Source organism: Tachysurus fulvidraco, chromosome 1, assembly GCF_022655615.1.
Source record: "Tachysurus fulvidraco isolate hzauxx_2018 chromosome 1, HZAU_PFXX_2.0, whole genome shotgun sequence".
Classification (NCBI taxonomy): Eukaryota; Metazoa; Chordata; class Actinopteri; order Siluriformes; family Bagridae; genus Tachysurus; species Tachysurus fulvidraco.
Genome location: NC_062518.1, coordinates 22,839,163 through 22,862,549, shown reverse-complemented (window position 1 = coordinate 22,862,549; position 23,387 = coordinate 22,839,163). Strand labels below are relative to the sequence as shown.

Here is a 23,387-nt window from a genome sequence, read left to right as displayed (position 1 = left end):
TCCTTTTTAAATTCTATTTGTGTTGTACACTTCAATCATTACAGGACAGTACAATGGTTACTTGCTGGGGGACAGAGGATACCCTTGTCTGCCCTATTTAATGACACCCTACCCTGAACCTGAGCCTGGACCACAGACACGGGTTAACCTGGCTCTCAACCGAACACAGGCCAAGGTGGAGATGACTATAGGGATCCTCAAATCTCGGTTTCAGTTTCTGCGTGGGCTCCGGGTTAGTACAGAGAGGGTATGCGACATTTTAGTGGCTTGTGTTGTGCTTCACAATATTGCCACTATAAGAGAAGAGAGCCACCCTCCTTGTATTGAGGAAGATGGCCCAGAGGAACACCTACAGGTTTTAGAGGCCAACAGAGACAGAAGACTTTTGAGAGACAGGATCTGTCAATTACTTTTATTTTTTTTTTTGCACTGGTCTGCCAGGCAGGTTATTTCTTTATTTCCCGAAAAACAATAAAAGTAAAATTCAATAAAATGTTTTTTTTATATTGCTTTGCACATACACACACACACACACACATATATATATATATATATATATATATATATATATATATATATATATATACACACACACTCACTCACACAACACTTAACATGCAACAGATTAATATTCAGACAAGTTCTCACCTTAAGGCGATGCTCCAGTAATTCAATTTCAAGTGCTACTTTTTTAATGAGGAGCCTTTTCTCTTCCATTTGAAGCTGTAAAGGTCCATCTCCATGTCACTTTTTCTTATTTGTTTTTGAAGATGGACCTTATACAGCTCCTTTGCTGGCAACTAGGAAGGTGGAAAAAATGTAATGAATGAGATTGTTTGGTCAGACAATAAAATTCAAATATGGACACCTGGACACACATTCTTACCCTGCTTAGATTGTGTGCTGAGGTTGAAGGACCCTCATGTGTGGGCAAATCCCTAGGTATGTACTGTGAAAGGACAATGACAGTTTGTTACTCTAATGCAAAAAGCGGCCATACATTATAATGGTATGCATCATACCTCAGTAGATCTACCAGCATTGGCCACTTCTGTCACAGCAGATGTGGTCTCTTCATCGTCATCTTCATCATCTTCATCCTACAGGAGAAATATTCAAGTATACATTATCTGGCAAAAAAAAAAACCTAAAAGCAACTAAAGGTGCCCGACAACAAATCACTTACAACTGTGACAGACTGTGTTCTTTCTGGAGGGTCCAATAATACAATCCGTCCATCAGTATCTATAAGAACACACAACCCATTAAATTCTCAATATTATCAAAGAAAATAATACATGAAAAGAGTAACATGTCAGACTAAGATCACAGTAGCCTATACATCATATGCAGTTAAATAAAAATAATCCTACATAAAAATTAATCTTGTTCAAAAAGCCTTTAAGTGACAGATAGTAATTTATTAGGACAAAAAATTAAAACAAACCAGAGGTAAACTTGCATTTTTTTCACCATCACTTGTGGTGCATGGTAACTGCCCCCTGGAATGCCAGCAACCACTGGGTCGCCCTTTATTAAGGGACAGAGTCAGCTCCTCAGATGGGGTGAGGGGAGTTGGTGGTGGCCCCCCGCCAGTTAGACGGGCCCCCGCCAGTTAGACGGGCTTCAGTCTTCTTTCTATTGGCTACATGACAGAATGAATATACTAAATCCTGTTATAATAATAGTTCAGTAATTGTGTAATCAAATATTACCTTTTTGCAGAATGTTTGTGTTTAATTTGTTTGTGGGACATCACTTTCTCCTGCCTTGCAGTGGCGATCTCCTTGTAAAGGATGTAGGCATTGACGATGGCGATGTCGATGAAGTGGTACAGGAAAGACCGGTACCACTTCTTGGTTTTATGCAGGACACTGTAATAACCGATCATGGCATCTGACAGGTCCACACCACCCATGTGCCTGAGTAGAAAAGGAACATAGCCATTACATTACATATTGATGCACTCTCACTCACTCATTTTCTATCGCTTATCCGAGATATTGATGCATTGACATGATATCAATATTCATTTAAAAAAAACACTGTACATACCTGTTGTAATCCTTGATGGCTGGTGGAATGGAGATATCCTGCACACGCCACTGCCCATCTGCCCCCTTGATCCGTCTCCGGACACTATCGTCCCCATGTGCTGCATGAAGTGTGGAACACATCAGCACATCTCTGGTGTCCCTCCACTGCACAAACACCAGGGGCCCCTCACGGATCCAGCGAATGGTGCCCCGGGGAGACGACCTCACAAGCCCGCCTGGCCTGTCTTTGGGGAACCCAATACGCTGTCCACGAATGGTACCGCAGGCCCAGATCTTCTTTTGCAGGAGGTCACGAAAGAGATCTGGGCTTGTGTAAAAGTTATCTACAAATAACTTGTACCCGGTACCAAGCAAATGCGTATTTGTGAGACGCATGACGGAGTCATAGCTGAGCCCCTTGTTGATTGTTGCTCCCCTGCCTTCATAGATGAAGAAGTCCCAGGTGTAACCACTGGTGGAATCCGCCAGCACAAACAGCTTATAACCCCACTTCACGGGCTTATTCTTCATGTACTGGCGGATTCCGCTGCGGGCTTTGGAGGCGACCATCCTCTCATCGATGGAAATGCACTGGTGGGGTTGATAATGTGCCATGCACATCTGCCTGAACTCCTGGTACAATGGCTTTATTTTGCCAAGCTTATTGTACCCAGAGGTGCCTCTTCTTGAGTCGTTGGCAGCATCTTCATCAGGGTCACTGAGGTGGAGGGCGCGAGAGATGGCTCTGAAGCGGCGCCCGGAGATCACGCTTGAGGGAAAAGACAAGGCATACAGCTCATACTTTCTCCAATAGTCAGTGATTGCTGTTGTCTTGAGTATTCCCATATATATAATCATTGCAAGGTAGGACATCATCTCTGCCATGGTAATCCTCTGGAATGTGTCCGGGTGATTCCTTTCTCCATATTTGTTGGAATTGTTCATGATGTCTTTGACAATGGTATTTGTCATGAATAAACTGAACAATTGTAGGATGGTGTATTTTACACCACCCATGAGCTGGCCACCAGGTGTGCGTGCTGGGAGGAAGGATGGCTGATCAGGAGTGATGTCCTCAACATCCGTGCCCTGCCATGCACCTTCAAGTCCAGAACTCGGAGTGCTTCTCCCTCCTGCTCTCCCTCCTGCTCTCCCTCTGCCTCTCCCTCTGCCTCTTCCTCTTTCTCTCCCTTGACTTGCAGGCTGTGTGGAGCTAGAGGGTTGGGGTTCCAGGTCCTCCTCCTCCACAGTCACTGGGGTCCTCTTGGGCCTCTTTCTCTCTGGCTGCCAATCTGAGTCTGATGACTCTGGCTCTCTGAAACAAAGAAATGCAATGGTTAGCTTGTCACACCTCATCCAGACACATTCAAACAATCTCAATGCCCAATAACAATCTCAATGCCCAATAACGACCCACAACCCTCAGAATAAACTCAGTGCAATACCAGGCAGAAATTCTGGCTCTCTGAAACAAAGAAATGCAATGAATAGCTTGTCACACCTCATCCAGACACATTCAAACAATCTCAATGCCCAATAACAATCTCAATGCCCAATAACGACCCACAACCCTCAGAATAAACTCAGTGCAATACCAGGCAGAAATTCTGGCTCTCTGAAACAAAGAAATGCAATGAATAGCTTGTCACACCTCATCCAGACACATTCAAACAATCTCAATGCCCAATAACAATCTCAATGCCCAATAACGACCCACAACCCTCAGAATAAACTCAGTGCAATACCAGGCAGAAATTCTGGCTCTCTGAAACAAAGAAATGCAATGAATAGCTTGTCACACCTCATCCAGACACATTCAAACAATCTCAATGCCCAATAACAATCTCAATGCCCAATAACGACCCACAACCCTCAGAATAAACTCAGTGCAATACCAGGCAGAAATTCTGGCTCTCTGAAACAAAGAAATGCAATGAATAGCTTGTCACACCTCATCCAGACACATTCAAACAATCTCAATGCCCAATAACAATCTCAATGCCCAATAACGACCCACAACCCTCAGAATAAACTCAGTGCAATACCAGGCAGAAATTCTGGCTCTCTGAAACAAAGAAATGCAATGAATAGCTTGTCACACCTCATCCAGACACATTCAAACAATCTCAATGCCCAATAACAATCTCAATGCCCAATAACAATCTCAATGCCCAATAACAATCTCAATGCCCAATAACAATCTCAATGCCCAATAACGACCCACAACCCTCAGAATAAACTCAGTGCAATACCAGGCAGAAACTGTTTTTACACAGCACCCTTCCCAAAATACAAAGTTTCTGTATTGACCACGGTCAGATCACATTTAGAATTTCCCCTTACACATACACACGCACGCACGCACCCACACCCACACATATATACATATATATATATATAATATATATACACATATACATATATACATATATACATATATATATACACATATACATATATACATATATATATATATACATATATATACACACACACACACACACATATATATACATATATATATATATATATATTTTATTTCCCCTTACACACACCCACGCACGCACCCACACCCACACATATATACATATATATATACATATATATATAAATATACATATATACATATATATACACACACACACACACACACACACATATACATATATATATATATATATATATATATATATATATATATATATATATATATATATATATATATATAAAATAATAAACACATAACATAATATATGTACTCACAGTTCTAGATCAGGATCTCTTCCATTTAGGAAATCCTCATCAGCTTCAGAATCCGTGGATAAATCGCTCTCTGCCGAGGACGAAAACTCATCTTCGGATAATTCGCAGAGCATGCTGGCTACCTGCGCAGGCGTGAAAAACTTTTTGCCTTCCATTTGGAAATTCTTGGCAAACTTTTCAAAAATACCTACAAGTATAGTAAAGTACAAGTACAAAAAACCGCACCAACGTCACAAACGTCACCTGCCGCAATAACAACAACACTAACAGCTGTGTGTGAGGGCGCACGCTTTACGCATCTGGAGATATGTTTATACGCACGGCTCTAACAGCCACGCCCCTTTACCTGATGGTACATACCATATATCGTTGGAATCGACTGTTTATTGGCTACAGAGCTATGACACTCACGGATCATGCAATCGCTACTGGAGGGAGCAGATGTCAATCAAAGAGAGGGTGTCCCACATAGGCTGGAGAGACATCATTGGCTTGTTAGCTGCCTATCTCTGCATCACAGGCACCGATTGGCTCATGAGAGGGCTTGTTTGAATCGGTAAACCCTTTTCTACAAATCTGATGCCCAAGTGTAGTTTTGTAAGCCTCCATTGAGCAGTGAGAGCCGAAAGAAAGGGCGGAAGTGAAGTACAGTTCGCAGTTTCCGGCAAGAAACGTAATATTTGTGAGGCGGGCAAAGCGTTTTTGATTAAAATGCTTACATATTCCAGTTCCGTAAACACTTGGGGATTTTTACAAGCATTTTGTTTTGGAAAATATTACCCCAGTGAAGAAAGGCAAGCGTTTAATTGTAAGTAAACAGACCGAACTAGCGCCGCCTAGTTTCGGTGGCTATCAAATTGATTAAATTGTTATGACGGCTATAAACCATATTATGCTTTGTGTGTGGGCTTAATAAAATCATGAGAGTTTAAGCTTTCAAACAGTATATAATTTAACCGTGTATTTAGAGGATTTATTGATTAAAAGTTACAATGAAGTTGCTGCAGCTTAGCCGCCTAGCGGTAGTGGCTCGTTTCCGAGACGGGGACGTGTAAAAGGTTAAGAATTGCATGTAATGTTCTATGCAGTATAATAAGTAGAATCCCATAATGACTGCAGTATTGACATGAAATGTCCAAACCCTCAGTAGCCACTTGACGTCACGTGTAGTCCCGCCCCCAAAACAAGCGAAATAAAAAATTTGCAAAACATGGACATGTGACATCAAAACACTCACCACAATGAGGGGAATTACCCCACGGGTATTCTGGTCACGTCACGTGTAGCCCCGCCCCCAAAACAAGCAAAATTTAAAATTTGCACAACATGGACATGTGACATATCAAAACACTCAGCACAATGAGGGGAACTGCCCCACGGGTATTCTGGTCACGTGACGTTACGTGTAGCCCCGCCCCCAAAACAAGCGAAATCAAAAATTTGCACAATTTGCATACCAAAACACTCAGCACAATGAGGGGAACTGCCCCACGGGTATTCTGGTCACGTGACGTTACGTGTAGCCCCGCCCCCAAAACAAGTGAAATCAAAAATTTGCACAATTTGCATATCAAAACACTCAGCACAATGAGGGAAACTGCCCCACGGGTTGTCTGTGGTCATGTCACATGCTCATGTCTGCTCACCATCAAAAGTATTGGCACCCTAGCGGTCCAGTAGCTTTCACAATCTTTCTGTCCACTCGCCTCCAAAATGCCCCGGCCTTTGCGAATACTTGCACCGTCAAAGCCAACATCAAAGTTTGTCGCGACGAACTTTACAAATCTAGTTATTATTATTATTCTTAGACAAAAATTTATTTAAAAAAATGCGGCCTAGGGCGTTCGAGCCACATGCACCAAATCCGGATATGTCGTAGACCCTGGTCTGAAGTTTGCTTCTATTTTTCTAAGTGATCAGAATTCCGGCATTCGCGGTACGGAAGCTCAAAGTGGCCTTTTTTCCCATAGACTTCCATTATAAACTTTTGAGGTTTATAACTCGGCAAGTTTTCGAGTGATTTACACCGAACTAGGACAGATTCTTTAGGACCTTACTCCGGACCAAATTTCGGAGTTCCGACGGAATTTTCGGTCTTCCCGTAGTCGACGATCGAACATCCCATAGACTTCAATAGGGAATTCCGAAAAGTCCTCTAAGCTCTCACACACACAATACATCCAACATTAAGAATTGCATGTACTGTTCTATGCACTATAATAAGTAGAATCCCATAATGACTGCAGTATTGACATGAAATGTCCAAACCCTCAGTAGCCATTTTTTGCCAAAAGTATTGTCACCCCACCGGGTATTCTGGTGATGTCACTCGACACCACGTGACTTCACGTGTAGCCCCGCCCACAAAACAAGTGAAATCAAAAATTTGCACAACATGGACATGTGACATATCAAAACACTCAGCACAATGAGGGGAACTGCCCCACGGGTATTCTGGTCACATCACATGAAAATTTAAAATTTGCACAACATGGACATGTGACATATCAAAACACTCAGCACAATGAGGGGAACCTCACGGGTATTCGGATTACGTCACATGCTCCTGTCCACTCGCCTCTAAAAGTATCGATGAGCTTGACTTAAGAATCGATTTTATTTTCATAAAATATTTCCTCTGTTTGGTGACTTCACAATCCTTCCTACAGGTTTTACAGTAAACCAGGTGTAACATAGTGATTAGACACATACATGATTAGCTCCGAACTTTTAGTTACAAAAGTCAAAGGGGGGGGGGGGGGTAATCCAGCACAAGCAAGCAGCCATCAGGTCCTGCAGCCTTTCAGCGCTGGTCACAGACCCGCTTGTCAGACTGGCGGTTCAAAGCGGCGAAGCTGTGGGATGGGGGTGGGGCGGTTGAGTGCATATATTTATATACGTGTGTGTATGTAAAAGTGTAGGCCTGGAGAGTCGTTGCTCCCGGTATTCAAATCTTGGTGCCTCAGTCCGCAAGATTGCATTAGCGATACATAGCAAATTGCCATGGAGACAACCTTGATTAGGTCCCAGAAAGAGTCAACAATCAGCACGTGTTTGTGGAAGTGGGGGAAGGAATGCAAGAGAGTCTCGCTGCAGTGCTCTGCCGGGGGAGTTGTTCCAACAGTGGCCTTGACCGAGGCCAGTGCTGGTTGAGGGGAGCCGAAAGCAGATAAGATTGGGATTGTTTGGTCCTGGAGTGAGTAGACGCATTCCAATTTACACAACTACTCTCTTAGTCCATTCTGGTCTCTCTTTTTTCTTTCCAAAGCCGTGAGCTGCTCCGTGATGTTAACCAAAGCAGTATCCAAAGCAGTGAGCTTCGTGATGTTATCCATATTGCGGTTATTAGTCCCAGCCTCAGTGCTGACAGCTCTGCCCACTGCATCAATCATGACGGGCAGCCTTGGGAGATTTTGCACAGCTGTTAGTTTTCTGATTCTCTAGATAACCCAGGGCAATGCCTAATCCAATCAGCAGAACTCCTATTATCATGGTTCCGAATAGGTAGATATCTTCAATGTCCTCCACGGAAAGAGGAGCCAGACACACGACCCGCCACCTCTCCCACACGTCCATCGTATAGCCAGCTGCGAACGTTCCGGCAGGTTAGTCAGGTTCCCCCGAACCCAAGCTTGTCGTCAATAAGATGGTGTCAATTGCTTTGAGAGACCAGTTTATCAAATCCATGATATTTTGGTTTGGAGAGCAGTGCGGAGAGAGTCTCTCAAAGTATAAGACAGGAGACGAGACGAAAGAAGCAAAGCAGGGAAAAGAAAAGGGGAGAAGAGGGAGAGAAAATGCAACCGCCTTTGCAAGAGCCAAGAGAGGATTTAAGGATTAATAGGAAACATTACAGGCTTTTTTTAAAATTATAGTTTATTATAATTGTTCTCTCTCTCTCTCTCCAAAATAAAATGCATTTTAAATTAAACTGTTATGTTTTTCTGTCTACAGGCTCCTTCATCTCCCAGTCTGAGGTACTGAATAGTGCTGCAGCTAAAGAGATTCATTTACATTTACATTTACGGCATTTAGCAGACACCCTTATCCAGAGTGACTTACAATGAGCAACTGAGGGTTAAGGGCCTTGCTCAGGGGCCCAGCAGTGGCAGCTTGGTGGACCTGGGGTTTCAAACACACACACACCAATAACACATTTTTGCTTAATATCACAATATATTACCTAAATCTATGATGTTTAATTCTATTTTTTTCTACTACTAATTCTACTTCTAATTACATCAATAATAATAATCTTTTACTTTCCCAGTATGCTGTTCCTGCACCAGCTCAGAAGCCGCTGACAATCTACATGTTGGAGTCAGCTGATCTGGACGAACAATGTTGAGTCTCGGTCATATACAAACTTACACACAAATATAGCCCAAATACACTTCCTTACAGCATGAGAAGTGGTTCCTTAAATACAATTACAGTGTATACAGTCTACTTTACACTCCTTGAATATGGAGCCAAACAAAAGACAAAGCAGTCACACACGCTCTCGCTGCAGATGAGTACATTTTTCTCCTAGTGGAGAAAATCCCCCCGACTGGGGCCAAACATATAACCAGGTTGGTTATCGAAGGAGAGAACAATTTCGACCTGCTTAACTTGATTGCAGAGCCCAACTGTCTGTGTGCCCATGTACACACACTCCTACATAAACACACTAATAGCGGGGGTTACTCTTTCTTTTTATTTCTTTTTATGTTTTAGTAAGTTGTCTAGATGTTTAGCAATATATAAATTGTGCTTTGTCTGATTTATGCAGTTGACATGAGTTGCTTTGTTTCCACACAAGTAAAGCCTACACCGACTAATGACTTATTTACAGATACTCACATTCATGTATATCACTTGTTTATTCAATCATATCTTGTGCTCTCACCGGCACGAAACCAAGCCAGCCAATGAGTGGTTAACGCTCAGTTCCAGTCCCGAGGACAGATAAATTGGAGGGTTGAGTCAGGAAGGGCTTCAGACATAAAACCTGTGCCAAATCAAAACATGTGGATTGGACAATCCGCTGTGGTGACCCTGAACAGGGAGCAGCCGAAGGACAACAACTTGCTTATTCAATCATACACACATCAAATAGATGAAACACTGTAATTTACTGTCATTCATATGTGTGTGCAGGTCAAGCAGATTGCTGCTGTGCTTCGGGCGAGGGAAGCTGACCAGGACATGGTAAGTACTCTGATGCACACGATAATTCTTAGACAGAGGCTACACAATTTTATTCTGCAGTCATTACACACACTTTGCAATGATTGAATTTCTTCAATCTGCTCAATAGAAATCTGCTGAATAGAATACATGCGGAATGACAATTTTGGAATATCATAATTATTAAGACCAGAGCAATAATAGTATAATATTGTTATAACATAAACTGAAATTAAAATTTGGTAATCATTATATATAAAAGAAATATAACTATAATAATCAGTGCATGTCATCTTTTCTTTTTTCAGCATTTTCCTTCACTCAAGAAGAGGAAGAGAAAACATCCAATATTTTCTATAAACTGTTTATATTGTGTATATATTGTATTTGTTAATTTGTATGTAATGTTTTACCATTAAAAACTCTGAATTAAAATGACTGTTTATTTAATAGTAATAATTGTATAAGGGATAATTTTTTATTTTTGTAATGGGAAGTGTTGAGAAGGAGTGTGAGTGTAAAAATATATAACTCGATCTAACTACCTGCATCTAATTGTATTAAAATCAGACTTTATAGCACATAATCAATTAAGCCTAAGTGCCTTAGCTGTAGTAGATAAGCTAATCAAAATGAAATAATCACTCTGAGAAAAGGAGAGTAGGTGGGAGACGAGGAGGCATAAGGGGAAGTTGCCTAAAATGGTGAAGATGCCAGGAATGCTTGGAAGCCTGGGATGACATAGAACTACTTTATATAGAAGCAATAAGATGATAAGGCGTAGGACAAATAATCCACTGAGACTGTTGTTGTTAAAATCCACACACATGTTCACTTGGAGTCCAGAGAGGTATGTGCAGGTTTCAGGAAGTGTCCCTCAGGAAGTAGAAGTTTTTTGTTTTTTTTTTAATATGAACTCAGAAACAAGGTCATTTGAAGTTCAGGTGGTAAACGTGCTAGATGAAGCTGACTTGCTCTAAAAAGTCTCTTTAGGTTGACCAGGAGCTCTGGTTTAGCCCGTTTGAAGTTCGGGTTGTAAAAGGGCTGTATGAAGCTGACTTGCTCCAATGAAACCATTCTTGTCCGGGCACACCTTTCTGAAGATGTACAGGTTTAGCTGGCGAACAAAACTATAGAAATTTGTCATTCTGAAGTACTTGTTCATCTGCTTGTTGGCTGTAGACAGCACTTCAGCTTTGAAGGCCTCCAGAAGGATCAGTATTCCTTCCCCAGTATCATCCCAGCAGAACAAATCTGAAGATCAGTCACCAAATGCCACAAGTCGATGGGAAAGTTTCTGCGGTTGATCCAGACTTCCATCCAAACTAAATGATTTGTAATCAACAGATAGAAGTTCAGTGTTAATGAACTATAGAGGTTTATCCATCTAGACAATTAATAACTAGATTGTGACAGTTGATCTCTAGAACTAGATAGCAGGGTGGCTATCTAACATTCATCCATCTTCATGAACAAATGTTTTGTTAGATAAATAAATAAATATTAAGAACTCAAAAAATATCCATCAACAACACACTATCAGCAGCTCTCCTACGTTTTCTGGCTTCCTGAGTGGAAAATAAATTAAACAAAAGAAATACGATGGGATTATTTCTGATATCATATACAAACAACTGATATCTCGGCCCCTTCTGTAGAATCCTCGTTTCCACTCATGATCAGAAGCGTTTTAACTCTTAAGCTCTCGCAGTCCTCAGGAATTTAAATTTAATGGACTTGTTTGTCAATGATGTTATTTGTGAAAAAGCTCCATTTTGCCTTCCAGTTGTTAGTGCGAGTTGAGTGACGTGATTGATAAACTGTCCAATCCGTGGTGGGTATGTGTAAGGCGCCAGCCAATCGTTTGTAAAAGGGGGCGGGATCTATTTGCAGCATGTAGTGTAGCTCTGGACCGTAGCAAAATGGTTAGCGTGTTCGTCTACGAGTTTTGACCCATGGATACTCGGGATTGAAACCCGTGCATGACTCTGAAAGAGGCTGTTATTATATCCACTCAGCAACTGTTCTTGAAAGTATATTAAGAGCAAGTGACATGTTTTGTAAAAGTTTAACACCTTCGACGGTCTCTCGATCTCGTATAGCTTCATAGCCATGTTTTGAATGGGTGAATGTTTTTTTATTTATTTGGATTGTTTTGATGGGTTTATTAATCATACATGTATTGCTTTATTTATAATCATTGTAGCATCTGGTATAGGTCATTTTAGATTTCATGTCCCAGGCACCCTAAACTTCGGCATCTACACTTCAATCAACCGATTAGCAGCCCAGTTTTACGATTTTATTGAGGGCTACATTCCACAGTGTCACACACACACAACTGGCTCCAGAATGCCTGGACCCTACACAAAGACCAGATAACCCCATGCCGCGTCTCTGATTGAATTCATAGGGGCCCTCAACCAGAACTGACTTAAAATTATTTGCTCCTTACTTTCCTGACACAGGTGTATTTTATTCATGTGTAAGAACACAACACTGTATTAACATCAGTTACACTTTGATTACTGATCTGTGTACTGTATGTAATGTACCACTGTCTTTACCGTCATTCCCTTTCATGTTTAGTATCCAAATGACCACAAAATTATTGGTTACTCATTTTTCAAACAATGGTTTAATTTATTTGCGCATGAAATGCACCATACCATCTTAATACACCTTGGATAAAACTTCAAAGTCATCTATAAGATTGATAGCTAAACTACGCCCACAGACAACTGAAACAAAGGGAGTTTTTTCCTCCAAAATCTCAGGCCGTAGTATTGGCCATCTCCCCAAAGATGGGTGGAGTTTGCGACCTTTAAATTGTCACAAACACCACCAATACGTGGTCAGACTTTCGGAACAGCTTGGAGACGACTCCATCTTCCTTCAAAGAAGTTCCAGCAAGCTTCACTTCCAAGAACGACAACTGCTATGATCTTCAGGAAAACGGAAGAACGTCTGACCCCACCCTAACTGACTCTTCAGAGATTTCTCTGCTGCATCCGGACTCTTGTGCAGTAAGCAAATGCAAGTAACCGTTTCCTTTACCAACCAATTTAGATGCGTATTTCAAGTATGAACCTTGTATTGTGTCTTAAGGTGAATTTGTTTCCAGTGACTATTTCCCAGTTAGGGTGTGATTAATTTTGAAGTTTACGCTTGCCATTCCTTTCCTTCCTTTCTCTAATTTCTTCTTTCCAGTCCCCCCCCCTTTCCCCAATTTTAATTTCTTTTGTTATTTTATTTTCATCTTTGTTTTTATGTTGTGTTTGTCTCATTCATTAAATGCCATATTTTTGTGCCACAAGATTGTCTCTGAGTATCGCTCACAAATGTAAGGTTCCTGCAACATCTGGTCTGAACTACATGCACTATTAAGTTAATTTAATTTAAATTATGATATAAAGTAAAAGGGAAGTGCGTCTTTCTCGGCCGGGGAAATACCGCCTTCATGGAATTAATAAATACATTAATTTATTAATAAATTTATCTGCACTAATAAATTTTAGATTGTGTTTTTTGACGTTATGGATTTTTTTTTTCCTTCATTAAAACCTCATCATATAATCCTTCTCTCTGTGAATCTTTCACAGCTGTTAGTTCACTAGCACTTAGTTATTTATACAATACTGGTTCAGTCACTACTGTTAACATTACAGTTATTAATATAAGCATATCATATTTTCTTATGCTAACAATCTTCAAAGGTAAAGCACAGTTAGCTTTTAATTCTAACTAGACTAAAACCATTGATTAGCTAATATTAGCTAGTTACCATGAGGGGACAATTTAACTAGCTGAGAACACCTGACTAGCCAGAGCAGGTTAATGTTGGTCTACTAAGCAACTTCATAAACATAAAATTAACCTATATGAATTGTTCTTGAAACTTTCATGCCATTAAATCCCAATTAAATTTTACTGAACAAAAGCTATGATATGACAGAAAACTGCAAATTACAGTCTAAAATAAACAAAAGAAAAACCTTAAACACAAACACTTTAACAAACTTTTGCTGCATGCTTGTGCTAATCACATCATGCAGCTTGTAAGGACCATGTTACAGTACAAACTCACAAGATTAATATTATGTTTATGAATTTATTCCTTCTATATTTCTATTAATACTCTCTCCATCTATATCTTGTACTTGTATTTGTAAAAATAATAAATACCAATACTCTTATAGATGTGCCAAAACTTCCTCTGCTAGCTTATGCAAGCATTTACACAGAACTTCCCAAAAAACGAAAGAGACCCAATCTTACAGTAGATAAAAAGTAGACAGAATGAAAATTAACAATGTGTTTATGCTAATTATATGGTAATACTAACCAAGTAGACCTGCTTATATAAACTATGCTAACAAAAAAAAACTTATTTTTATAATTCTGAGTTTGAATGTTTTTATGTAAGACTTCCAGTTTGCCATTTCTTATGTTTGCTAGCTACCTTGTATTCCACAATTAATATATTGCAACTACAGTTTAAAATGTCATATGTAATGGAACACACAAGTTAAATAAAGTAAAAATGAACATGTGCTGTATATTTAAATTAATTAACTGCTTAGTGTTTCAGTGAATGTACAATATTAAAGATCTTATAATGTTATATGGCCACAGAGCAAAGATTATCACACTGCTAATATCACATTAATCTCAAAGTCCCTATAGTTGTCATAGAACTGTGTAATATTATTAGAAGATCCAACAAAGTTTGGAAACATTCAGAAGAAACATCATAAATCATAAACTGCATTATGGATTAGTAACAGGTTTAAATTATTCAATGAGATCATGCCATGAGGAGTCAATTCTATTCTGAGAGACTGATGTCAAAATTGACTACGCATGCGAGCCCCAACCCCGGGCCTGGCTCCAGGGCGGGGCCCCGGTTGCGCCTTACCGGGCGACGTCACGGACCTTGGTTTGACTTTACTCATAAGGGTTTTTTGAACCGCTCTTTGTCTGGCCTGTCACCCAGGACCTGTTTGCCTTGGGAGACCCTACCAGGGGAAAAAGCCCCAGACAACATAGCTCCTAGGATCATTCAGGTACGCAAACCCCTCCACCACAATAAGGTGGCGGTTCAAGGAGGGGACATCTGATTCCTTTTAGTTTTTACTTTTGGTTTGTTAATATATAATTAAGGATTATTAATAAGCTTATACAGCTAACACACTGAGATTTAACGGTGTTAACAACCATCATACATAGCTGAAGTATTATGTTTCATGTGTATATCCACAGCTGTACACAATGTATATTAATAAATTCTACATATTTTCTGTTGCTCTGCTTGTGTTCATTTACATTTAGAATCATTAAAGAAATGACCAAATATTCTAAACAACTTCCCCATTAGGCTGCTTATGTTACTGTTTGCTGTAGACATAACAGAATATCTAAAAAGAGAAGCAAATTTTAGTAATAAGTTCCTGCAGTTCTTAAAAACACGTCTTAACTGTCTGAACCTTGTGAGCATCAAAATCACTATTTACTCAATAACACAAATTACGCCGGTATGATTTACAGTACGTGGAAGGAGAGCAGCTTAGAATCTTACCTGCAATGCCATTTTCCTACCACTAGAGGTCTCTGCATACATATGGTCAGCAGTGTGTGTAACTATACGCACATTCTCAGGCACAGGATCTTTATATATTACATTCTATCCATAGATATGCACAATTTATGCACAAAACTACACCTACACAAGAATAATAGAATACATGAGACTGCAGTTCTGTTGGAGACAGGAATGGTGATAATACATGGTGATAATATATATATATATGTATATATATATACATATATATATGTATATATAATTTTTTTTTTTTTTTTAGCATTTTAAATAAAGTTTTTTGAAGATTTAGAAAAATGTGCAAACATCAGATGAGTGAACATCATTAATTCATTAAATATTTGTTTGAATTATTGGATTAGTAACAGATTTAAATTAATCAATGTAAATAAGTGCATGTTCTCCCTGTGCATCAGGGGTTTCCTCCGGGCACTCTGGTTTCCTCCCCCCGTCCAAATGCATGCATGGTAGGTTGATTGGCATCTCCGGAGAATTGTCCGTAGTGTGTGATTGCGTGAGTGTATGAGAGAGGGTGTACCCTGCCTTGACGCCTGAGATAGGCACAGGCTCCCCCTGACCCGAAGTTCTTCGGATAAGCGGTAGAAAATGAATGAATGAATGAGATGAGAAGTTAATTCTAGGCTGAGGGACTGATGTCAGACATCGACATGACTACACCTCAGTAGGTGGAGCTACATGTGGTGAGATAGTTTCACAGAGATACTGACATTTATATTTACTGCAAGAGACACACAGAACAATCATGTTATTCTTATTTGTATTGATAGTTGTCACAAATATTGGTAAGTCATTTATATAATACATAACATTTAGGTGGATGCTGAAGATTTGTATTGTTATCTAAAAATGATGATTCATTTAGCAAAAACATTAATATGTCCTTAGGCAATGAAAGTATGAATGTTTTAATATCTTTACAGCGAGTGCTGTTGACAGCAGCATTACACCGGACCAAACCATCATATCTTCAAGTGAAGGCAGCAACATCACACTGACCTGCACATATGATCAATCAGCATACAGTCTTTACTGGTATCGACAAAAACCTCAATCAGGACCAGAGTTTCTGCTGCAGATTCATAAATCCACAGACACTAGAACTAAACATAAGCTTGACACAAGACTGTCCACCAAACTCCATAAAAATGAGAAGAAAGTAGACATGGAGATTTTTCCTGCTGCAGTATCAGACTCTGCACTGTACTACTGTGCCATGGAGCCCACAGTGACACAAAACTCTAACAGACTGTACAAAAAGTCAAGCTTGATATTTTTGTTTCTCAGCAGGTGGAGCTGTTTATCTGTTTCATTCAAAAGTCATTAACCAGTTCCTGTATTTTGATCATCTTCTTACCCAAAGTGATGAAGCTTACTGTTCATGAAAATCAAACTGTATTAAATGATTATTGACTTGTTTCCTGGTTAAGTTTCATGCTGTTAATTCCCCTCATGTAACAAAGATGTAACACAGTAAGACAAGGTGTAGACAGTTAAATGTGCACACAGTTTACTGATGCCATTCGACATGTTTCACCATGACACATTGTGTGGATAAAACGCTGTCAGATGTTAGCACTGGACTTTACATTGTTCTGCAAGATAAAACAACTTAACTTGTAAGGTCAGAATCATGTATAGTTTAGATGAATAACTGTATGAGACGCACGTTTAATCCTTTGCAACTGTTTCAGTAGCGCTAAGTGTCAGTAGGTAATGTGGCTCCTAAAACAGTCCTAATGTCAGTATTTCTAGATGGGAAGATAACTATATGGGGCATAGTAATAAGCTCAGAAAGCAATTATGTGTTCCGTTTTTGGTGAATTATCACAAGTACTCGGCTATATAGGAAACACAGGGATAATAGCAGACCCAAATGCAGGGAAACCAATTAAAAAAAAAAAGAAAATTTAACAGAAACAGACAGGGAACATAAATTCAGGAACCGGCACAACAAACTGACACGCAAAAGACAAGGGGCCCATTTCAGAAAGGAGGTTCATCCAACTCTGAGTTTAAACTTGAACTCTGAGTTGACAAACCCTGAGATGGGAAACTCTGTGTTTTCGGTTACAGAACAGCTGAAATGAGTTAACCACATGCACCACAACTATAATAAGCCATTTTAAATGGAGCACATATATAATGAGTCACCATGGAAACGGCGTCAAAAAAGAGGTTTGTGTATTTCTCACTAGCAGAACTGGAAGTGCTTATGCAATTCATATGTAGACAATTAAAAAAAAAAAAGCAACACTGCTGCAGCGGCGAATTACAGAATTAGCTTGGGCGAAAATAGCAAATAACTTTAAGTATATCCTATTATTATGAATACATATTGTACGCTTATTGAATAGCACATCTAATGCAATGGGATGCGAAGTAACACTGGTATTGTTTTGTGTATTCTTGGTTTACTGTGAAGTGGTGATCTGTACAAAGTTATACTACAACAGTGTCACTTCCTGGGTGTGGCCTTCTAGAGACGTGTAAAGTTCAGCACATACAGCACTATTATACACAATCTTCACAGAGCTGTGTTCAGAAATGGCTCAACTATACAACTTACTGTACATAGTGAAATACACACCACTGATTCTCACTCTAGTTACAGGTCATTCATTGTATTATATACTATTTATGTTTGTTTTTAAAGCATGTAGTAATTTCATAATTTGCCAGGTTAATATTTGATTTTTTAAAAATTTGTTTCAGATTTATTTCTTTATATTCTTTTTCACACCAGGCAGTGCTGCAGATAAATTTGGACCAAAGGATTAAGATGCCAATGTTGTGGGGAAAGAAACAGACTCTATTACTCTGAAATGTTCATATGAGTCAAGCAGTGAATGGATTTATCTTTACTGGTTTAAACAGTAAAGAAACATCTTTACTGGTTCAAACAGTGCCCCACAGTTTTTAATGTATAAAGGTGCAAGGTCATAGTGGTGATGATAGCACTCCTGATGATCATCGATTAGAGTCAGAAACAAGCACAGACTCTACTGAACTTACTATCAGAGGTCTAAAGCTCTCAGTTTCTGCTCTCTATCATTGTGCTCTAAGAGTAACACAGCGATACAGAGTCAGTGAAAGGCTTTACCAAAACTTATAAAACCACATCAAAGATCCTCCCTTTACCAACCTGTTATCAGTTAACCACAGACCAAAACGATAATCGTGGTAATTTTGTGGTATAAATGAATAAAGAAGCAAACACTCCAGTGTGTTACAGGTGCACAGGACTTTAAATTGTTTGTGTCTAATTGTCTCCCATATCTTTCCTTGTTTTTGAGTTGTCATTGTGGTCTCTGTGTAGTTCTTGAGTTTCATTTTCTTTTCTTCCCCACTTTTCCATTTTGTGTATTGTAATGTTATTAAATCATGATTTTAGCTATTCCTGCTTTTGGGTCTGTTTTTATTTGTAAAGACACCTGTTTTGAATCCTGAGATAAAGATTAGTTTGCCATTTCTAAAAACACACCTGGGGAATACAGGTACATTTAGAGACAAAACTATTCCAGATTAAACAGTATAAGTAATGTTATAGAGTAAGAGCAGTACTGCATGGACTGGGAGAGTTGTTCAGTTACTAGACAATGTGGTTAGCACAAGTTGCATGTTAAACATTATGTGGTTGCTGCAAGAACGTAATCCATAAATGGACAGCACAGAGGACACTTAGTAGATTGGTTCGATGTTCTTATAACTCCATGGGACAAACTGTCTGTGGCATGTGGATAGTTACGGTACATTAATGCCATTTCTTTTCAGTATATCAGGATGCATTGACAATCTGATTTTGCCAAGTCCGTGTCGCCCTGAGACCAAAACTTCCTCAGCCAATAAGCGTTTACGACTTCATCAATATGTGTGACCCAATTACTATCACCCAATTACTATCCCCAATTACCAATTACTGCAGAGTCTGCCAAAATACAAAATGAACAACGTCCTGCACCAGACCAGTGGCAAAATCAGGACATGCCACCAGCAAAAAGGTAAGACTGTGCCTTAAATTTTTCTTAAGGTATCATTTTACAGAAGTATAGTAATGATAGTAAGCTTCATATTTCTTTGTGGGGATTTCACAACAGAAATTGTAATATTAGTTTGAATTGCCAAGTTAACCATGTTAGCCTTTCACTGATGTAAGTTACCGTTAACTTTCTAGCTCCCGTTAAAACAGTCTGATAATAACTGTTGTAGCGATTTTGGCTCGCGACGCAAGGTAAATATTTATAAGCAACTAAAACGTGTTATAGTGACTTCCAAATATTTTAACCTGAGATGGGTCACATAAACAAGATGCACTTTCATTAGGGAAGTAAAAAGAAAACGATAGCTTCGTATACATTCTGACATCAGACCTTGTGGCAAAAATGGCATACGGCATTAGAACAGGTATACATTAACATGCCATGATCAGTAAGATATGATGATGGAGTATAACGGATTTTAAAATACAATGTTGTTTTCTGACACATGAATAAGATACACCCTTGTCAGGAAATTAAGGAGCAAATAATTTTAAGTCAGGCAAGCCTTAAAAGAAGAAACACATTACAAAAAGGGTTATAAGAATGAGAACCTTAGAGTACCTTATCTTGGGTTTTATTAGTAAACGGAATGTCTCATTGTGTTGTGTGTGTGTGTGTGTGTGAGAGAGTTCTGTTTGCAGGCTCCAATGAGAGATATGTTCTGTTACATATGAATACGATGACCCCGAGTCATCACTGATTTATTCTGTTACATATGAATATGTTGACCTCAAGTCATCACTGATTTATTCTTACATATGATTATGATGACCCCAAGTCATCACTGATTTTTTGAGGAAGCAGCACACAGGAAGCAGCACACTTGGAGCTCTCGCATCTTCCAATTTATATGCCTGGCTGAGTATTTTTTATTCAATTCAGAGTTATCTTGAGTTTACACAGGGGTGAGCCTGGTCTCATTTGAAAGAAGAGATGCACTAGTTTCAGAAACTAGTTTCAGATTGATTCTAGGCCTTACTGGCACAAAGTTACAGGGGTTAGAATGCAGGTTTTCCTGTCCGCCTGTTACCCAGAGAACACAGCATAGATTTAATTATTTTGAAGTGCTTGTCCTTAATGTTACACTATCGCACATGCACACGAAGAAATCCCTGATGTCTCTTGCTCTAGCAACTGTGTACAGGGCCCTACACAGTTTTTCTTAGAGAATTCACAGATTTTCTCTCAGACCTATTGGTTAACTTTGACAAAGCATTAATTGTAGGAGACTTTAACATTCATGTTGACGACACAAACGACGCTTTAGGACTCACATTTATGGACTTACTAAACTCACTTGGGCTCAAACAAAACATCACTAGTGCAACTCATTGACATAACCACACACTAGATTTAATAATATCACACAGAATAGATGTCACTGATATAGATATCATACCTCAAAGTGATGACATCACAGACCATTACCTCATAATGTTCACACTACCTATAGAACAGACTAGCTATGTCTCACCATGTTATCGACTCGGTAGAACCATTATTCCGACCACCAAAGACAGATTCACAAATAACCTGCCTGATCTGTCTGGACTTCTTACTGTACCCTTAAAATCAAACGACCTAGATGCAATGACTGACAGCATAGACGCTATATTCACTTGCACATTAGACACTGTTGCCCCAGTCAGATTACAGAAGGTTAGAGATAAAACACCTGCACCGTGGTATAATAGTCATACTCACACCCTCAAGAGGGAGACCCGTAACCTCGAACGGAAGTGGAGAAAAACTAAATTAGAGGTTTTTAGAATTGCGTATAAGGACAGTATGTCCAGCTACAGACAGGCTCTAAAAGCTGCTAAGGCTGAGCACCTGAGCAAACTCATAGAAAATAACCAGAACAATCCCAGGTTTTTATTTAGCACAGTGGCTGTTTAACAAAAAACAGAAATCTGAACACACTATTCCATCACATTTCAGTAGTGAGGACTTTGAGATTCTTCACTGATAAAATTGAAAATATCAGGAATAAAATAGGTGACGCTCAACATATGAGAGCAACCAGTGACACAATCTCACCTAAGGCTTTACACAGCTTTACAATTACAGGACAGGAAGAGTTAGATAAACTTATTACTACAGCTAAATCAACAACATGTTCACTAGACCCCATCCCAACTAAACTACTGAAAGAAGTGTTAGATAAAGCTGGTGAGCCTCTTCTTAATATCATTAACTCCTCGTTATCTTTAGGTTACGTCCCAAAGTCTTTTAAATTGGCAGTTATTAGGCCACTCATCAAAAAACCTAACTTAGATCCTAATGAATTATCAAATTACAGACCTATCTCACACCTTCCGTTTATGTCTAATATACTTGAAAAGGTTGTGTCTGTTCAACTGAGCTCCTTCTTACAGGAGAGCAATATCCTTGAAGAGTTTCAGTCAGGTTTCAGGCCCCATCATAGCACAGAAACTGCACTTGTTAAAGTTACAAACGACATGTTCTTAGCTTCGGACCAAGACTGTATGTCCTTATTAGTTCTACTTGACCTTAGTGCTGCATTTGACACTATAGACCACAACATTCTTCTAGATCGCTTACAAAACTACACAGGTATTCATGGTCAGGCTTTAAGTTGGTTTAGATCCTACCTGTCAGACCGATACCATTTTGTAGAATTAAATGGTGAATCCTCCAGTTTATTACCAGTTAATTATGGGGTCCCTCAAGGATCAGTTCTAGGACCTCTGCTTTTCTCGATATACATGCTTCCATTAGGGAACATCATTAGAAGACATGGGATTAGTTTCCATTGTTATGCTGAGGGGACACAGTTATATATCTCATCAAAACCAGATGAAATAGCCACAGTGTCCAAATTAACTCAATGCCTTAGAGAGATAAAAGACTGGATGAGCTGCAACTTTCTATTGTTAAACTCTGATAAGACAGAAATACTACTTATAGGTCCAAAGACCAGTGCACAGAAACTCTCACAACTTAACTTCCATTTAGAGGGATGTACTATTACCAATAGCTCGACAGTGAAAGACCTCGGTGTTATATTAGACAGCAACTTGTCTTTTAAAAACCATATCGCTCATACTACCAAAACAGCCTTCTTCCACCTTAGAAATATTGCCAAGCTGAGAAACATCCTGTCAGTATCTGATGCTGGGAAGCTAGTTCATGCATTCATGACCTCTAGACTGGACTATTGTAATGCATTACTAGGGGTTGTCCTGCATATTTAATAAATAGGTTACAGTCCAAAATGCAGCTGCCAGAGTTCTCACTAGGACAAGAAAGTATGACCATATAACCCCAATTTTATCATCTCTACACTGGCTACCTGTTACGTTTAGAATTGATTACAAACTGCTGCTACTTACGTACAAGGCTCTTAATGGTTTAGCTCCCATGTATCTAACTAGCCTTCTAACATGTTACAATCCTTCACGCTCTCTGAGATCACAAAACTCAGGACTTCTGGTAGTTCCCAGAATATCTAAGTCTACTAAAGGTGGTAGAGCATGTTCTTATCTAGCTCCCAAACTTTGGAATAGTCTTCCTGATAGTGTTCGGGACTCAGACACACTTTCCCAGTTTAAATGTAGATTAAAAACTCATCTCTTTAGTCAGGCGTACACATAATACATCCTATAGTATCATGCACAAGTACATCAGACCTGCACATTTTTATGAACAGCAGATCTGTTAGTCCCTTTCCACTGCTTCTCTCTTTGTACCCATCCCGAGACATCCAGATATTGTACCAGCTCCCAACATCCTCTG

General features: G+C 39.4%; 1 protein-coding gene and 2 long non-coding RNA genes across 4 annotated transcripts; 1 reads left to right on the top strand and 2 right to left on the bottom strand.

The window, feature by feature from the left end:
• Nucleotides 1-599: 599 nt before the first annotated feature.
• On the bottom strand, nucleotides 600-1,357 carry LOC113658688. Its single transcript, XR_007144579.1, has 3 exons — nucleotides 1,187-1,357; nucleotides 887-1,100; nucleotides 600-800 (listed from the first exon to the last, which is right to left on the bottom strand). It is a non-coding gene; the product is annotated as an uncharacterized LOC113658688 (long non-coding RNA).
• Nucleotides 1,358-1,458: 101 nt separating this feature from the next.
• On the bottom strand, nucleotides 1,459-4,958 carry LOC125146049 (piggyBac transposable element-derived protein 4-like). The gene is made up of 3 exons (XM_047821718.1): nucleotides 4,800-4,958; nucleotides 2,056-3,351; nucleotides 1,459-1,922 (listed from the first exon to the last, which is right to left on the bottom strand). Exons 1-3 carry the CDS (start codon nucleotides 4,952-4,954, stop codon nucleotides 1,712-1,714), a joined length of 1,662 nt encoding a protein of 553 aa, XP_047677674.1. The 5' UTR covers nucleotides 4,955-4,958; the 3' UTR covers nucleotides 1,459-1,711.
• A 512-nt stretch (nucleotides 4,959-5,470) lies between these two features.
• On the top strand, nucleotides 5,471-10,766 carry LOC113653455. 2 transcript variants are annotated; one of them, XR_007144576.1, is made up of 3 exons: nucleotides 5,471-5,607; nucleotides 8,754-9,992; nucleotides 10,280-10,766. It is a non-coding gene; the product is annotated as an uncharacterized LOC113653455 (long non-coding RNA). The 2 variants fall into 2 exon arrangements; XR_007144575.1 differs by lacking the exon at nucleotides 5,471-5,607 and having other exon boundaries at nucleotides 7,533-9,142; nucleotides 9,942-9,992.
• Nucleotides 10,767-23,387: the final 12,621 nt, after the last annotated feature.

Bases quoted from the DNA above. Each gene is read 5' to 3' on its own strand.
- LOC125146049 (XM_047821718.1), bottom strand. From the start codon at position 4,954: ATGGAAGGCAAAAAGTTTTTCACGCCTGCGCAGGTAGCCAGCATGCTC. The intron at 3,352-4,799 runs GTGAGTACATAT...TCTTTGTTTCAG, and splicing joins AGAGATCCTGATCTAGAACT to AGAGCCAGAGTCATCAGACT. The intron at 1,923-2,055 runs GTATGTACAGTG...TTTTCTACTCAG, and splicing joins GCCATCAAGGATTACAACAG to GCACATGGGTGGTGTGGACC.